Raw genomic sequence first — 15,159 nt, 5'->3', positions numbered from 1 at the left:
TACTTCGAACAGTTACCATGCTCACGGACTTATTCATTCATTACTTAGTCACTGCTGGTTAGAAACTGAATATAAAACATCGTTAAAATGGAGAGCCCGGCTTTAGACCTGAAATGGTAGTTGAGCTGAAAATGCAGTATTGTAGAGAAATTTTTTAGGATTCATTTGAAAATCTCCTGGATTGTCCATTTTGGAGGGATGATTTTGAGAAAACTGCGAATAATATTGTAAGTAATAAGAAAATCAATACCATAATGATAAAGAAATTATTGATTTCTATAGAGAAATATGTTCCTATACAACTAATTATTTTACTGCAGAATTTTTGTAACATTTTTATCATAGTTATTGAATTATTTTTAAAAGACCGATTCTCAAAATCATTCCTCAAGAATGGACAATCAGGAGGAATTTAAAGATTTAATTTGCGCTCTTGCTAAACAAATATAAACTGTAAAAACGTCTTGTAAGTCTCAAATGAATGCTGAATATTTTTCTACAATACGTTGTACTTTCAGCTCAACTTCCATGTTTAGCCATACTCTCCATTTTCAAAAGTCCCAATTCATCTTGCAAATTGTAAACAATATCATGGTTTCTCTCAATACGTAATTGTTCTTATAATCTATCTCCGATTTAGATTCTTAAACCAATGTATATACGCCACCCCATACACAGAAATAATCAAGTCTAGTTTTAGAAGTTTTGATAACTAATGTATCTTAAATGTTTTTTGAACATCGGATCACTTCTTAAGATAGGATTAGGGTGTCTTTATGATCTTGATCTCCCATGATCATCTGCAACATGACGATCGTTATATTTTGAAAGAAAGCTTGGAATTCAATATTTTTTTCAAAGGTGTATACCTATTAAAATGTACCAATATTAGTTACACTCTAAATTAAAAATCATAATTAAGCGATAAAAATGCCAAAAAGATGGCATCCGATTAGGCGTCAAAAAATCGCTTAACAGAAATCGCTTATTTTTAACAAAAAAATCACTTACATTGCAGAAAAAGTTTGTGACTGCCAAATAAGCGACATAAAATCTCTTATTTTCAACAAAAAATCGCTTATTTTTTAATACAAAAAAAACACTTATTTTGCAGCAGAAATTTACAGCTTCAAAGTAAGCAACAAAAAATCACTTTTTTTAACAAAAAAGTTGCTTTTTTGGTTAACAGTAGTGTGTAAGCCAGGGTTTCATTCACATTGTAGTTTCGTTAGAAATTATTTTAGAACAAGATTTTTTTCTGTTTATATTTGATAAAGCTACCCCTTCACTAATTAAATCTTAAAGATAAAGAAAAGAAATCCTTAAATATTGATAAATGAATATAAAATAAAAAGTTGAATCTTCTATCATTAAATGGAATTTCAAAAATAATTTCAAATTTAAAAAGATTTATTTTTTCCAATTTCTATCAGAATCTTTAAAGACTGACTACTCTGTTCCCACTGTTTTTAGTTTTAGAATATGATTCTTTTAATTCAATGTTTTCAATTATGTGTTCAATGGAAGCTGGGGTCTTATCCAAATTGTAAATTATTTGAAATTTAAACAGTGCCATCTAACGTAGAATAAAATAAACTTTTTCAATACCAGGTAATATATTCATTGCATGATATTGTATTATATTAACCAAGAATTGGCAACTTCTGATTTAAAATAAGATTAAATCCAAAACTTAAATTCCATACCTAACTAAAACCCATGATCACAGGATTTATAGAAAACCAGTTTATTTGATATAAACCAATTAAAAACTGCTTAAAATTCAAAATTCCAGAACCAAATTAATCCAGTAGAAATAAATCATGAAATTATTTTACATAAATCAAATTAAACTTTTTAAATGCAGCCATTCTGTAGCTTATAGATTGGTGAGTCAAAAAAAAATGTGATTATCAATGCCTGGTGCAAAATTTAAACTTTTTTGCAATTCTCCTGTTTTCTGTTTTTTTCAATATTTTTTGAGAATTTTAGATTTTTTTTTGGTTTTCCAATGGCCCAAAAAAAATCTGCAAATTTTTTTCTCTCAAAATCAAAAGTTCAAACAAAGCAAAAATATTTATATAAATAATTTCTATCAAAATCTAAAATTTTAAAAAGATTGAATCACAGATAATTCGCAAAATTGTAATGAGAAAATTTTCAATTTTCAGTTCTAGTCTAATTTTTAAGGAAACGTTGTTTATTAATGGTTCTTCAGGTTTCAACTGAACAGCGTCATTTAAAACGTATATACTAAGAAGAAAGGAACTAGAGAATTCAAATAATTTTTCCTTAAAAATTAGGCCAGAACTGAAAATTGCAAATTTTCTTTTTACAATGTTGCGAATTTTCTTTGATTCTGTGATTCAATCTTTATAGAATCTTAGATTTTGATAGAAATAATTTATATAAACATTTTTGCTTTTCTGAACTTTTGATTTTGAGAAAAAAAGGTTCGCGAATTTTTTTGAGCCATTGGAATACCAAAAAAAATTTCAAAATTTCAAAAATATTGAAAAAACACCATACAAGAGTTGCACAGTAAAGGTAAAATTTTCCACCAAGCGCCGCTAATTTTTTCGACTTACTCTGTATATATGTATATATATAAAATGATGTATATATAATAGATATATACATAATATCTAGTTTATTCTGGTTCTAGTAGTACTTTCAACATATGTTTTAACAGCATTTCAGATGGAAACTTTTAAGTTAACGAAATTTAGTTTATGAATTTAAAATTTAAATAAATTGGCTAAAATGTATCACCATATGTGTTCCTAAAAATGTTTTTATTTTATAAAAGCTAAATTATAATTTTTAGAATATTTCGAAGAATTTGATATTTATTAACATACAGGGTGTCCCTATAAACATGGGAATTCAGTGACGAATTCATTATCGTCTTAATAAATAATTCTTTGATTCAGTATAGTGATACCTACTGAGAAAGCTGTAATCTGTAAGAGTTTCGTCTTCTATGTTCACATTTTGTTTGTTTATGTTTTGACTGCATACGGTTGTACTTATTAAAACAAGAAAATTACAGTATATAAACAGAGTAAACTTGTCCGTCTTCACTGTTCATCTTGCGGAGACATTATAGACACATCTTTGCAGTCTTTTACCCTTTTCATATAATAAACTCTAGCAGACATTATAATATTATGGCTTTTGAAATTAGGTATTACAATGCTAATTAATAACAAAGACGATATCCAATTCGTCACTGAATTCCCATGTTTTTTGGGACACCCTGTAGTTAATATGAAAAATAAATTGGCGCTAGGACAAATTATTGTAAGGACAAATGATTGCAGGACTAACAAATTACATAGCACTCATTAAACTGAGTGTGTGTATTTTTTTATTGTTTAATATAAGTAGTTTTATTATACTTTTCCTTAATTACACTAAACCATTTTTTATCTATTTTTTGTGGACAAAATTAGAAATATTTAAATCTTTCTAAAGTTACCTCAACTGGTTTCTTGTGAAAGGTAGATTTTCGAGTTTATTTAATAGTCTATAACTGTGCTGCAGAGTGGGGGGGGGGTAGTGGAGTATACATTAATGATATCAGAGAGAGATTTATCTCGCAATACCACCTTTACTCAGCAGAGGGAAAGTTTATATTTACTCCGCTAGATGGCAATGTTTATTTCTAGATATTCTTCAATTTAGATGAGACACTGCACTTCCACTGAACACATAAATATATACAGTGAGCTATGTACTATTCTCTTTTTGATTATAAAAGTATTGATGCACAGTTCAGATATTTCCGGCAGAAATAGAAACATGATCATTTCTTTCTATTTTAAAGTTTAGTTTGTATATATTTGAGCTGTCAATATATTTTTTATAACAAATACAGCAGGGAATGTTTTTAGAGTTTGAACAAAACTCACTGCTTGCCTTGTCTAGTAATAAACTGTGCTACCCTCAAAACTATGGAATAATAGTGCAGTGTACACAGACCTATATATTACAAATAAGCCAATAGTTAAAATAAAGTTATTGACAGGTTCATAGTATATATACAGTATAAACAATTTTACTACACTACCTTCCTTTAAAGTTACCAAGGTTTGCTTAATGATAATTACGATACATGTAACAAATTTGTGTGAATTTTATAATCAAAGTATCAGTCAATGCAGTTGAAATTTGGAGAAGCTTACGAGTTTCAAAATAAAAACAATGAAAGAAATGTTTATCGATTATTATTTAGTTGTATTTTAAGAGAAAAAGACCGAATTTAAAGAATTTGAGCAGCGGCTTAAATTTAAGCCGGCGCTCAAATGAAACCGGTGTTTTGTAGATTTAAGCCGTGGCTTAAATTCATCAAATTCGGACTTTAGCTACCATAGATAAAGATAGATTGCGCATAAGACGACATTTTTCATCTTGAAATATATAAATGTACAGAGATGTTCTTATTCTTATTATATACAGGGTGTCCCACATCATATTAGACCGTCAACAGGTCTAAATTGCGATTTTCGGGACTAATAAGAAAATTTAATTAGAATAAATCAATTTGAAAAATAACATAAGGCTTATATAATAATTTTCTTGCGGAAAATGATAAGTTTTTCGAGTATTAAGGGTTTATTTTGTCGTTAAAGATTAGAGATAATCTAATATGATATGGGACGCTCTGTAGATTAACTAGGTCGGTTGTGAACATTGGATGTTCTTATGTCATTGAGTACTTGTGGTGTACATGAGCTCTGTAGAGAGAAATTTAAGTAAGGTTTAGTCTTTCTCATGTCCTTCTTCAGTTCTCGTCAATATGATATATTGCTCAGTGAAATATTGTTGTTCATATAGTTCCATTCCCCGGAGTTATTTCACACTCTATTATGAAATCCATTAAAACACCAAACCACCCCGCATATAATTGAAGTACACTTTGACCTCTAGAAGTATGATTTCGCGGACTGTACAAATTCTTGGTGATTTTGCGTACATCTATCTACAGCTATCTATGTTTATTTATTTATTTATGTAAGAATGGCTGCATTCAAAAAGTTTAATTTGATTGTTGTGAAATAATTTCATGATTTATTTCTACTGGATTAATTTGGTTAATTCTGGAATTCATATCATGAAACATTTACTTTAAGATGGTAATTTTGAATTTTAAGCAGTTAAAATAAATAAAATTACGTCAAGTTATTTGAATTCTTTAGTTCCTTTCTTCTTAGTTTATTCAAAATTTAAAAATATACGCTGCTCAGTTGAAACCTGAAGAACCATTGAATAACAATTTTTCCTTAAAAATTAGAACAGGACTGAAAATTGCGAATTTTCTGGTCACAATTTTGCGTATTTTCTGTAATTCTGTTATTAAATGTTTTTAAATTTGAAATTTCGATAGAAATTATTCATATACAGATTTTTGCTTTTCTGAAATTTTGATTTAGAAAAAAAGGGTTCGCAGATTTTTTTTGGGGGCAATTGTAGTACCAAGAAAATTAAAATTTTTCAAAAAAAATTGAAAAATTACCATACAGGAGAGTTGCACAAAAAAAGTAAATTTTGCACCAGGCCCCACTAATCCCACTTTTTTTATTCACCCTGTATATATGCAGGATGATTAGATAATTCCCTTTCATCCTGTAAATCTTCGAGTTAAATAATATCTGAATGTAATTTTAATCTGTGATATCTTGTAGACCAGATTTTTGTCAAGCTTTTAAAATAACTAATATTGGTACATTTTAATGTATAATCCTTTAAAACAAATATTTAATCCCAAGCTATCACTTAAAATATACCGATCATGAGAGATCAAGATCATTAAGACTCCCTAATCTCCCACTAGACTACCACCAATTCACAAAACATAAGCCTAATTAGATTCAATTACATGATGAAATTACATGATTGTTTATTGATCAGATTTATGAATGGATTTGTCACAATGATCGCAGTGGCCTCCTGGACATTGGGACATCTTAAACTTGTTATCTCTACAGAGTACTATTAGATTTTATAGAGGTGCGCTATTCCAGGGAATTATCTCTACTCTCTGTTTCAGGAGGGGGGGGGGGGGGGGGGGGGGGGAGGGGTCTAAAGAGGAAGTATTTGTTGAAGAAGAAGCGGAGAATTCAAAGGGGAAGGAAGTATTCCAAGGGGAAGGAAGTATTTCAAGAGGAAGCTAGTATTCCAAGGGAAAGGAAGTATTCCAAGGGGAAGGAAGTATTCCAAGGGGAAGGAAGTATTCCAAGAGGAAGCTAGTATTCCAAGGGGAAGCTAGTATTCCAAGGGGAAGGTAGTATTCTAAGGGTAAGGAAGTATTCCAAGAGGAAGCTAGTATTCCAAGGGGAAGCTAGTATTCCAAGGGGAAGCTAGTATTCCAAGGGGAAGGTAGTATTTCAAGAGGAATCTAGTATTCCAAGGGGAAGGTAGTATTTCAAGTGGAAGAAAGTATTCCACGGGGAAGCTAGTATTCCAAGGGGAAGCTAGTATTCCAAGGGAAAGGTAGTATTCCAAGGGGAAGGAAGTATTTCAATGGGGAAAGTAGTTTGTTGAATGTAATATTCTAAGGGGAAGGTAGTATTCCAAGGGGAAGGAAGTATTCCAAGGGTAAGGAAGTATTCCAAGGGGAAGGAAATATTCCAAAAGGAAGGCATTATTCCGTGGGGAAGGATGTATTCCAAGGGGAAGAAAGTATTCCAAGGGGAAGGAAATATTCCAAGGGGAAGGCATTATTCCGTGGGGAGGGTAGTTTTCCAGGGAGAAGGTAGTAGTCCAAGGGAAAGAAATACATATTCCAAGGGGGGCTGTAGTAGTCCTCGGGGAAGGTTGTAGTCCTCGGGGAAGGTAGTAGTACAAGGGGAAGATATACATATTCCATGGGGGGCTGTAGTAGTCCTCGGGGAAGGTAGTAGTCCACGGGGAAGATAATAGTTCAAGGGGAAGGTAGAGGTTTGAGTTTAAAATGAGTATTATCTTGATTTACAATATATTAAGCATAATCTGAAATTTTCAACATTTCCCCGAAATAGTGTTGGCATTTGTGCTGTGCAGTACACACTTTGCACTGCACTTAACGAAACCCTAAATTGAGTGCCGAAATGAAATAATTAATTTCTTAAAAAATTGTTAGTCCTTCTCTTGCAGTAAAACTATCTTAATTGCTTAAAGAAAATAAAGATGACAAAATATATCCATGTATTTTAACTATTTACTTTCTTCAAATGATCTAGAAGTCTCTTAACATGAGGAGGTAGAGGGGGCGCTACAGGGAAATGAGATCCAGACGGATGGAAACCTAAAACAATAATATATAATAATAATAATAATAATAATAATAATAATAATAATAATAATACTAATAATAATAATAACAATAATAATAATAATAATAATAATAATAATAATAATCATAATAATAATAATCTGGTGTATTGTACCTGTATCGTCTGCTGTATATGTTACAGAGATTACTTCTCCTTCAGGACTCAGGTAACTGTAACTTCCCTGTAAAGGATACAATAAGAACCATAAATTTCTGGATCAGGATGACGACATTTTATCAATACGTAGGTGTATACTGTATTCGATGTTACAACGCAAATCGTTTTTATGGTTTACTTAATAAATCACTTTTCATGTTAAATAGGTCTGTTTGAACTGTGTCTCATGTTCATTGGGCTATTTACAGTCAAAACTAGAGTCTGAAAGTCGTCTTCCCATTTCAGAGTTTTTTTAGTTCTCAATGTATTATGACATTTCGTTTGAGTGCAAACTGGACAACACTAAAGGTCGAGACGTTAAAGGAAATGTAGACGTTATCACAAGCTGATCCTCGACGTTTATGTACATCCGATTCAAGACCATACCCTTTAAACTTGTGCCTGTTTAAACCTGACAGAACTATCCTCATATTTTTAGCAGAAAATTGAGTGCCATTTACTTGAAACTAGTAAATCTACAGGATTTTATCCCCACAGTGCAGGAAACTCGAGTGTTCACCTGTATAACGTGTACATTGTAAATGCACTCTTGTCTAAGAATTTCCTGGCACTTAATTTTTATCTAGGAATATAAGGGTACCCTTGGGAAAACAAATTACTAATCTAATACTCTATAGATGGGGGGGGGGGGGGGGGGGCGCGAGAAGGTAGATAACTTGAATTACATCTACAGCTAAATTTTCTACGCCGAATATCATTTGAAATTATATTAGTTTAGGTTTTAAATATTTGAAGATTTGAATACTCCTCCCCTGAAAAAGTATTTTACCTGCATTCCTATAGAGTCCCCTGGACCCATGGAACCAGATTCCTGCCGAGATGACCCATCTTCGGATGTAAAACTAAACAGTATTTTTTGAAGGAACTGAATCGTAATTTCAAGTGGCCACCCATGCAAAGATAGCAATGCCCAAGTTGCAACAGTACCCTTGAAATGCACAAATCAATTTTGCGGAGAACCCTCGAATGAAAATAGTTAGTTTAAAAATAAAACAAGCTTTCTATTCCATACTAGTTAAGAAAAAGCGTTGAAGGGTACCGTTGTAAATCTGACACTGCCATGTCATCTTTGCACTTGAAATTACGCTTATGCAAGCTACAGTCCCATTAAAGGACAAAATATAAAATTATTTTTGGTTTCATCAATTTTTAAAGAATAAAAACATAAATTCACCTAAAATCATATTTTCCATCCAATCTTGGTGGATTATTTTTTATATTAGATTTTGAAAAGCTCGCAATTTTACGCGGCAATCTTTCTCCACGGTCCTCAGGATTGTTAGCTTGTTGTCCATTGACTAACCTGAGAAAAAAAAATGCATTTTAAAATGTTTTTTTTGTCTATTTAAATTGACAAATATACCTAAGTGTTTCTTCTGCGGAACTGATTTCCGGACGGCTTAAATTTTCCTTTTCCGGTTCTTTTACTTCCGGTTTAAACACGTGTTCTTCCCTTTCTTTCCAGTCTTCCAAGAATTCTGCAGTAACGCCATCTTGATTTAATCCAGCTCCAGATTCTGGATTACTATTTTTACTTTGTTGTGAGAATGTATCCTCTCTTAAGACGGGATTTAGTTCTTTGTTTGGAAAAATATCTTTTCTTTCACTAGAACTTGATAATTTTTAGTAAACTTTTTCCAACTTTTTATTTCAATAATAACTTTTTTATTTCTAACGTATTTTCTTAAAATTCTTTAATAACCCTCTCCCAGCATATATCTTAATTCAAAAATACTTAATGCATGTGTCTTATGTTTTTTTCTGAATTGATTTTTTTTATCACCTTCAGAGCCTAAGATTTTGTTCTTTCTCTTTTATCTATATTTGCAATTGCTTATTTGAGTTTTCGTTTCCTTCTTTGCTGATTAAAAGTATCGTAAAACAGTTTTTTATGCTTCTTCTTCTATTTTCCCCCTTATTTAAGCGAGATTTAAAATGGAAAGATATTAGTTTTGTTTACTAAAATTCCTGTTTAAATCTTCCGTTTTGGTATATTCAAGATTAGGTTCTCTTAGCTCCGCTCTTCTCCTAACTGTATCCGTCCTTGCACCCTGAGCACTGTGCGTCCTGATCCTTGGTTCTCCTAAACCTTCTTTTGTATAAGGGTAGGGTTGAGTGCCAAGGTTCTCCGTGTGTATTTGTGCACCAGGAGAACTTAATTTATCCTGTCGACTCAACTCGGTTTCAGACTTGATTCCAGGTTCAGAGCTTGTCTCAGAGAAATCCGGATTATGAGATTTGTTTTCATCCTCAAACTGTTTTCTGTTCTTTTTCTGATAAAATATTTGATCATTGTTTCTTCTGAGTTGATTTTGTCTTGGAGACGACTGATAAGGATTTACAACTGACTGATTTCTTCTAATCTCTGGCTGATTTTTATCCTTGATGGACTGATTAAACAAATTCTTCTGATGATGATGTCCAGGTGTAGCAAGTGTTGAGGGATCTTTAGGATTAAATACATATTTACGCTGTACCTCAACCTGTTTAGGAACGTTTTCCTTTGAATACTGTTTTCTTGTTTCAATTAAAGGAAAATTTTTAAACTTTGAAATCTCATCCTTCTCCTCTTTCTCTTCAAGCCTCGCCAGAATGGTTTCCAGCGAAATAACTTTACCCTGATTTTCTCTTGATCTGAGAGAATCGTATCCTCCTATTCTTTGGGTTTCCTGGGAGCCGGAGTAGGACGAATTTGTAAAAACTGTATCCAGGATGATCTCCAGGTCTGTAGCTAGAGTTGTGAGCTGAATATCCTCATCAGATGGAAGATCAGTCCCGGAGTTTATATTATCTTCTCCAGGAGAGCTAGGGGGGACTGAAATAAACTCCTCAGTTTCCAAAATATCTTCAGTTTCAGGTTCAAAAGAAGTTGGGAGTTTGGAGGAGATTGTACTTGAACTGTTCTGGAAAATAAAAGGATTGGGAATGTTCAGAAATGTGGTTTGGGAAACTGATGAATTTGGGTTGTTGTTGGTTGGAATTGATTTGATGGAATTTGGATTGGAATTACTATAAAAGAAAGTTTTGGTGGGAGATGTGTTGGGATTATTTTGGGATAGATACTGGGAAGAGGAAGGGTTGGGAAAGCTTGATTTACTCCGGAAAACTGATTGCGGAGAGGTGGGTTCAGGTTCGGATGAACTTGATTCTTCAGGTTGTGAGGATACTGGACCTTGGGTTGGTATTCTGTATCTCGGGTTGGGTTCATCTGATCCATGCAGTTCTCCGGGTAGAGGGAGAAGTTGGACGGGTTGGTTTGAATCCAGGGTGTTTATACCGGTACACTGTTTCAAGGTTAACAGATACACCACACACCAGACCCGCATCTGTAATAATAATAATAATAATGACAATAATAACAATTTAGTCCCCAGGGAAGGTTTATGAATGATCAAAATTTCAAATATTTGTCTCCATTAAAATTCGATCTTCATTAAATTTTTGAAAATTTTGAAAATCCACGAAATTTTTTGTGAAAATCTGCGCATTATTTTTGTTTTGTTTTACGATGTACACAAAGAGAACATGTTTACTATTAATTTAGAAGATGGGCGCGAAGCGCCCTCTAAGGCTAGTGATAATAAAAAATAATAATAATAATCAATAAAATAATAATAACAATAAAAGTAACAATAACAATAATTTGAGGTTGATAATAATAATATTATAATAATAAACATAATATTAACAATGATAAAAAGTTATAGTTGTATGGTGGGATAAGCTTCTCATGCACTGACTACAATGTATGTATAGGAAAAAATTAAATCTATCTGCTGTACACAGCGTACAATCAACAAAGTAAAACATACAGTGTACAGTTACACCCACAATGAAATTGTACAGAGTACAGCAGTATTTATATATATCTAGTAGGTGTATAGAATGAACAATATTGTACAGACCACAGTAGTATTTATATATCTGTGTAGTAGATGTACAGAATGAACAATAAATTCGTAGCTTCCGTACAGTGTACTGTACACAACATATGGTTCTATTTATGTACAGAAATACGTACATTATGTAAAGTGTACAGTATGCCCCTACCCTGATAGTGTACGGTTGGACCGGAAGAAGAAGACTAGAACGGAACTAGATGAATCATGTGTTTATATACCTACCTACCTAACAACCCTCCCTCCTTGAGAAATTGATTTACGCCAGACTTTTCCTAGTGCAGGTTTCAGGGTTACGAAGATGCATGTACTGAGCCCGCCAGGCTGCCAGCAGGAAAACTCATCCTCAAAAATTCTAGAAGCAAGGATGAATTTGCCCCGTGGACGTTTTCAAATATGCAAAATAATTGGGTTCAGGGAATTTTGTCAAAACTGGATCAAAGATTTAAATCAGGGGGCGGAAACGTCATGTATGTGTTTCTGTACCAAAAGAGTGTGTGTTAATAATAGCGAACCGAAGGCGTGTACTGTAGGTTTATACAGAACATAAGAATCTCGGTATTTGTACAGTCTCGGAGAGTACATTTCTTTATTGTTAATCGTCGTTTACTTAAAGATAAGTTTAATATACATGTAGTATATTTTTTATATTTTTAAAGTCAACACTATAAGCTAAAACTTCATGCAAAGAATATAATTTGATTAAAGTTTACAAAAAACTACTTGTTATTCAAGCTTAATTATAATTGACGCCATTGTTCTGCAATTTCCTTGACTGTACTCATGTTGTGTATCTGTACCAAAAGCGTGTGCACGTGTGTAATAACGAACTCGTCTGCAAAGCAGTGCGATTGGCTTTCTCATGTCAGACTAGCACCATTTCCCTTCCATTAAAATTCGTACTAAAAAACTGATTAGTTTTACTTGCCACAAATTCTAATGATTTGACTGTGCAATATAGCTAAATTGGTAGTTTGAATTTTTAAGGTAAGTGATGACTTAAAAATCGTCTTTGTTCCACGCAGAAATATGTTGGTGATTCCAATCTATCAAAAAAAAAGCAGAATTGTCAAAATGTTTTTCGCATTTTAAAGATACAAGTAAGGTAGACCACAGTTTGGAAAGCTCATAAGACTGTTTTGATGCTCACTTTGTCATTTTAATAATTGGAACGACCATCTGAATTATGCCACCCTGTAGATAAGAAATATTTGAATTATGCCACCCTGTTGGTAAGAAATATTTGAATTATCCCACCCTGTATGTAAAAAACTATTGAAATACTTGAAAGTCGCTGTTAAACGTGCCTGGAAAGTTACGAGAACTTTTCAACAACTTTATCTATATTTATCAATAGTAAAGTATATATATAATAGATGGATTTAATGAACAGACAAGCAAAGTATATATATATATATAATAGATGGATTTAATGAACAGACAAGCAAAGTATATATATAATAGATGGATTTAATGAACATATTCATGAACAAGTAATGGAATAAAAAAATATTACCATACTTGTTTACACAAAACATTTATCTAAGATGTACATAACAATTGGTTTATTTAAACTATTAATAACATTTTACAACAACGTGTTCGCATATATATATATTGATTTAAAATAAAGAAATGTAATTTGAAAAATATAATTGGTCTTTTTTTATAGAATTTTTGGTTTGAGAAGATTAAAGTTTGGATGAGGGTTCATCTACTCTTAGTGTTGTTGAATGACAGGGGAAAAAGATGATACCCAGCCATAGATACCCAGCCATAGATACCCTGCCATAAATACCATGCCAACGACGCCCTGCCATAGATACCCTGCCATAGATGCCCTACCATAGATTGCAACAAAATAATAAATGTATTATATTGAAATTTTTATTAATTAATGTATCAATGGATCAAAGTATCAATGAATCAATGTATCAATGAATCAATGTATCAATGAATCAATGTATCAATGAATTGATGTATCAATGAATCAATGTATCAATGTATCAATGGATCAATGGATCAATACACCAAAAGTTTTTGTACAAGTGGATCAATGTACCAATGGATAAATTTACCAATGGCTCAATTTATCAAAGGATCAATGTAAAAATGGATCAATGTAAAAATGGATCAATGTATTAATAGATCAATGAACCAATGGATCAATTACCCAATAAATCAATTTAAAATTGGATCAAATAATTCATGGATCAATAAATCAAAATATCTATGGATTCAACTTTAAAATACTTATTTAATGATGTGAAAATGATAGGTTTGTTGCAATTTTTATATTATTGTAATATAATTTTACAGAAAACGCATGCTAAAGTTATTTTAAAGGAATAAAAAATCCAAAATGGCGTTAAATATTGCACTGTGAATTGTACGCGGCACAGTGTGCGTTTAATGCATTTCTCTGGAGTTCCTGGAACATTAACAATGATATGAGTCGTTAAACTGTCCAAGAAATAAAAGCTTTTAACGCATGGACTTCTCATAAACAGGAAAGGGGTGAGGCCTTTATAGGTCTTTCAAACACATTAAACAAATCCTGATGATCTATTGTAATAATTCAAATGAAATATCTTCTAGAAATAGAGGACTCTCAACTATTATTTTACAGGCTTACCCACAAAAAATAAGACTTTTATGATGCCAATGGAATCTATTAAGATTGATAATTTGATAATAGAATTAACTTTTATATTCAGAAGATTAAATAGAATACACGTAGCAAATATTGTAGCAATCCCCATATTTGTTAACCTGAGCATACCTAGATAAACATGAGCTAACTAACTAACATGATAAAAACATCCATTGTGACTAGGTTAACTACGTTTATATCTATCCATGGTAATCCTTTAAATATGTACATTCAACTTAAACTGCGCTGTAAACATGTGTGGAGATAGCTTAAGTACATTATATCTATCCTCGCTAATCTTGAAAATACGTACATTAAACTTTAAATGTGCAGTAAATACATAACATGATTGTCTTAATCATGTGATATACATACTAAGAATACAGAGAGAGTGTTGTATCTGTGATACAGACTAAAGTATTATTGTGGAACATTGAGTTCTAGAGCGAGTTGAATCTGAACGATACATACTAAGAATACAAAGAAAGGGTTGTATCTGGATTGATACAGACTTAAAAGAACAATCGGAGTATAGCGTTTGGTACATGTACTTTCTGTCAAACTGGAACATTTTATTTTTGGGTCTACACCTCAACCGGGGAGTTGGTTCAAGCTGCAGAGCCATGTTAATGACTCAAAATCAAGTAAAGCCTTGTGTAGGGTTAGGGCTGGGAATGCCCAATTAGGGAATAGATATAAAGACAAATATGGGTGTGTTTAAAACTGGTGTCCATGGTGCATGGACTCTGACAGGGGTGTTCAGGTTAGGCTTAGTGAAGCTCATTTGATTTTTTTCATGCACTTGTTTACTGCATCAGCTCAACGTAGGAGCTTTGACATCTCAGAATTTTTCTCAGCAGTAGTGGAAAGGGGTGTTGACTCATTAAAACTAGGGCTCAGGGCTTAACTTGGGGGGGGGGGGGGCAAGTAAAAATTCTCTGCTTGGGAGAGGAAGGAGTCTGGCGATACTAATTGAGGCTTGGATGGTTGCCTGCCATGAGGACTAACTTGCTGGTAAGGGTAATAGATGTATTTAATCAGCTCTATTTAACCAAAAAATAAATGATATCAGAAATATATTTGAACAACCCATACTGGACTTATGAACCGAAAT

At 32.4% G+C, this 15,159-nt stretch overlaps 1 protein-coding gene across 1 annotated transcript; it reads right to left on the bottom strand.

The window, feature by feature from the left end:
• Window positions 1–7,171: 7,171 nt before the first annotated feature.
• LOC111706612 (general transcriptional corepressor trfA) lies at window positions 7,172–11,567 on the bottom strand. The gene is made up of 7 exons (XM_023479527.1): window positions 11,544–11,567; window positions 9,462–10,819; window positions 8,857–9,099; window positions 8,668–8,796; window positions 8,263–8,335; window positions 7,431–7,497; window positions 7,172–7,288 (listed from the first exon to the last, which is right to left on the bottom strand). The coding sequence occupies exons 2-7, from the start codon at window positions 10,817–10,819 to the stop codon at window positions 7,194–7,196; spliced, it is 1,965 nt and encodes a 654-aa protein (XP_023335295.1). The 5' UTR covers window positions 11,544–11,567; the 3' UTR covers window positions 7,172–7,193.
• Between the last annotated feature and the right edge of the window lie 3,592 nt (window positions 11,568–15,159).

Source organism: Eurytemora carolleeae, unplaced genomic scaffold (assembly GCF_000591075.1).
Source record: "Eurytemora carolleeae unplaced genomic scaffold, Eaff_2.0 scaffold745, whole genome shotgun sequence".
In the NCBI taxonomy this organism is placed as follows: Eukaryota; Metazoa; Arthropoda; class Copepoda; order Calanoida; family Temoridae; genus Eurytemora; species Eurytemora carolleeae.
This window is presented reverse-complemented; position numbering and strand designations above follow the sequence as displayed.

Excerpts from the sequence above, each read along its gene's own strand:
- LOC111706612 (XM_023479527.1), bottom strand. The coding sequence starts at position 10,819 with ATGCGGGTCTGGTGTGTGGTGTATCTGTTAACCTTGAAACAGTGTACC. Across the intron at positions 9,100-9,461 it reads AAAACGGAAGATTTAAACAG|TGAAAGAAAAGATATTTTTC; the intron begins GAATTTTAGTAA and ends ATCAAGTTCTAG. Across the intron at positions 8,797-8,856 it reads TCCGCAGAAGAAACACTTAG|GTTAGTCAATGGACAACAAG; the intron begins GTATATTTGTCA and ends TTTTTTTCTCAG.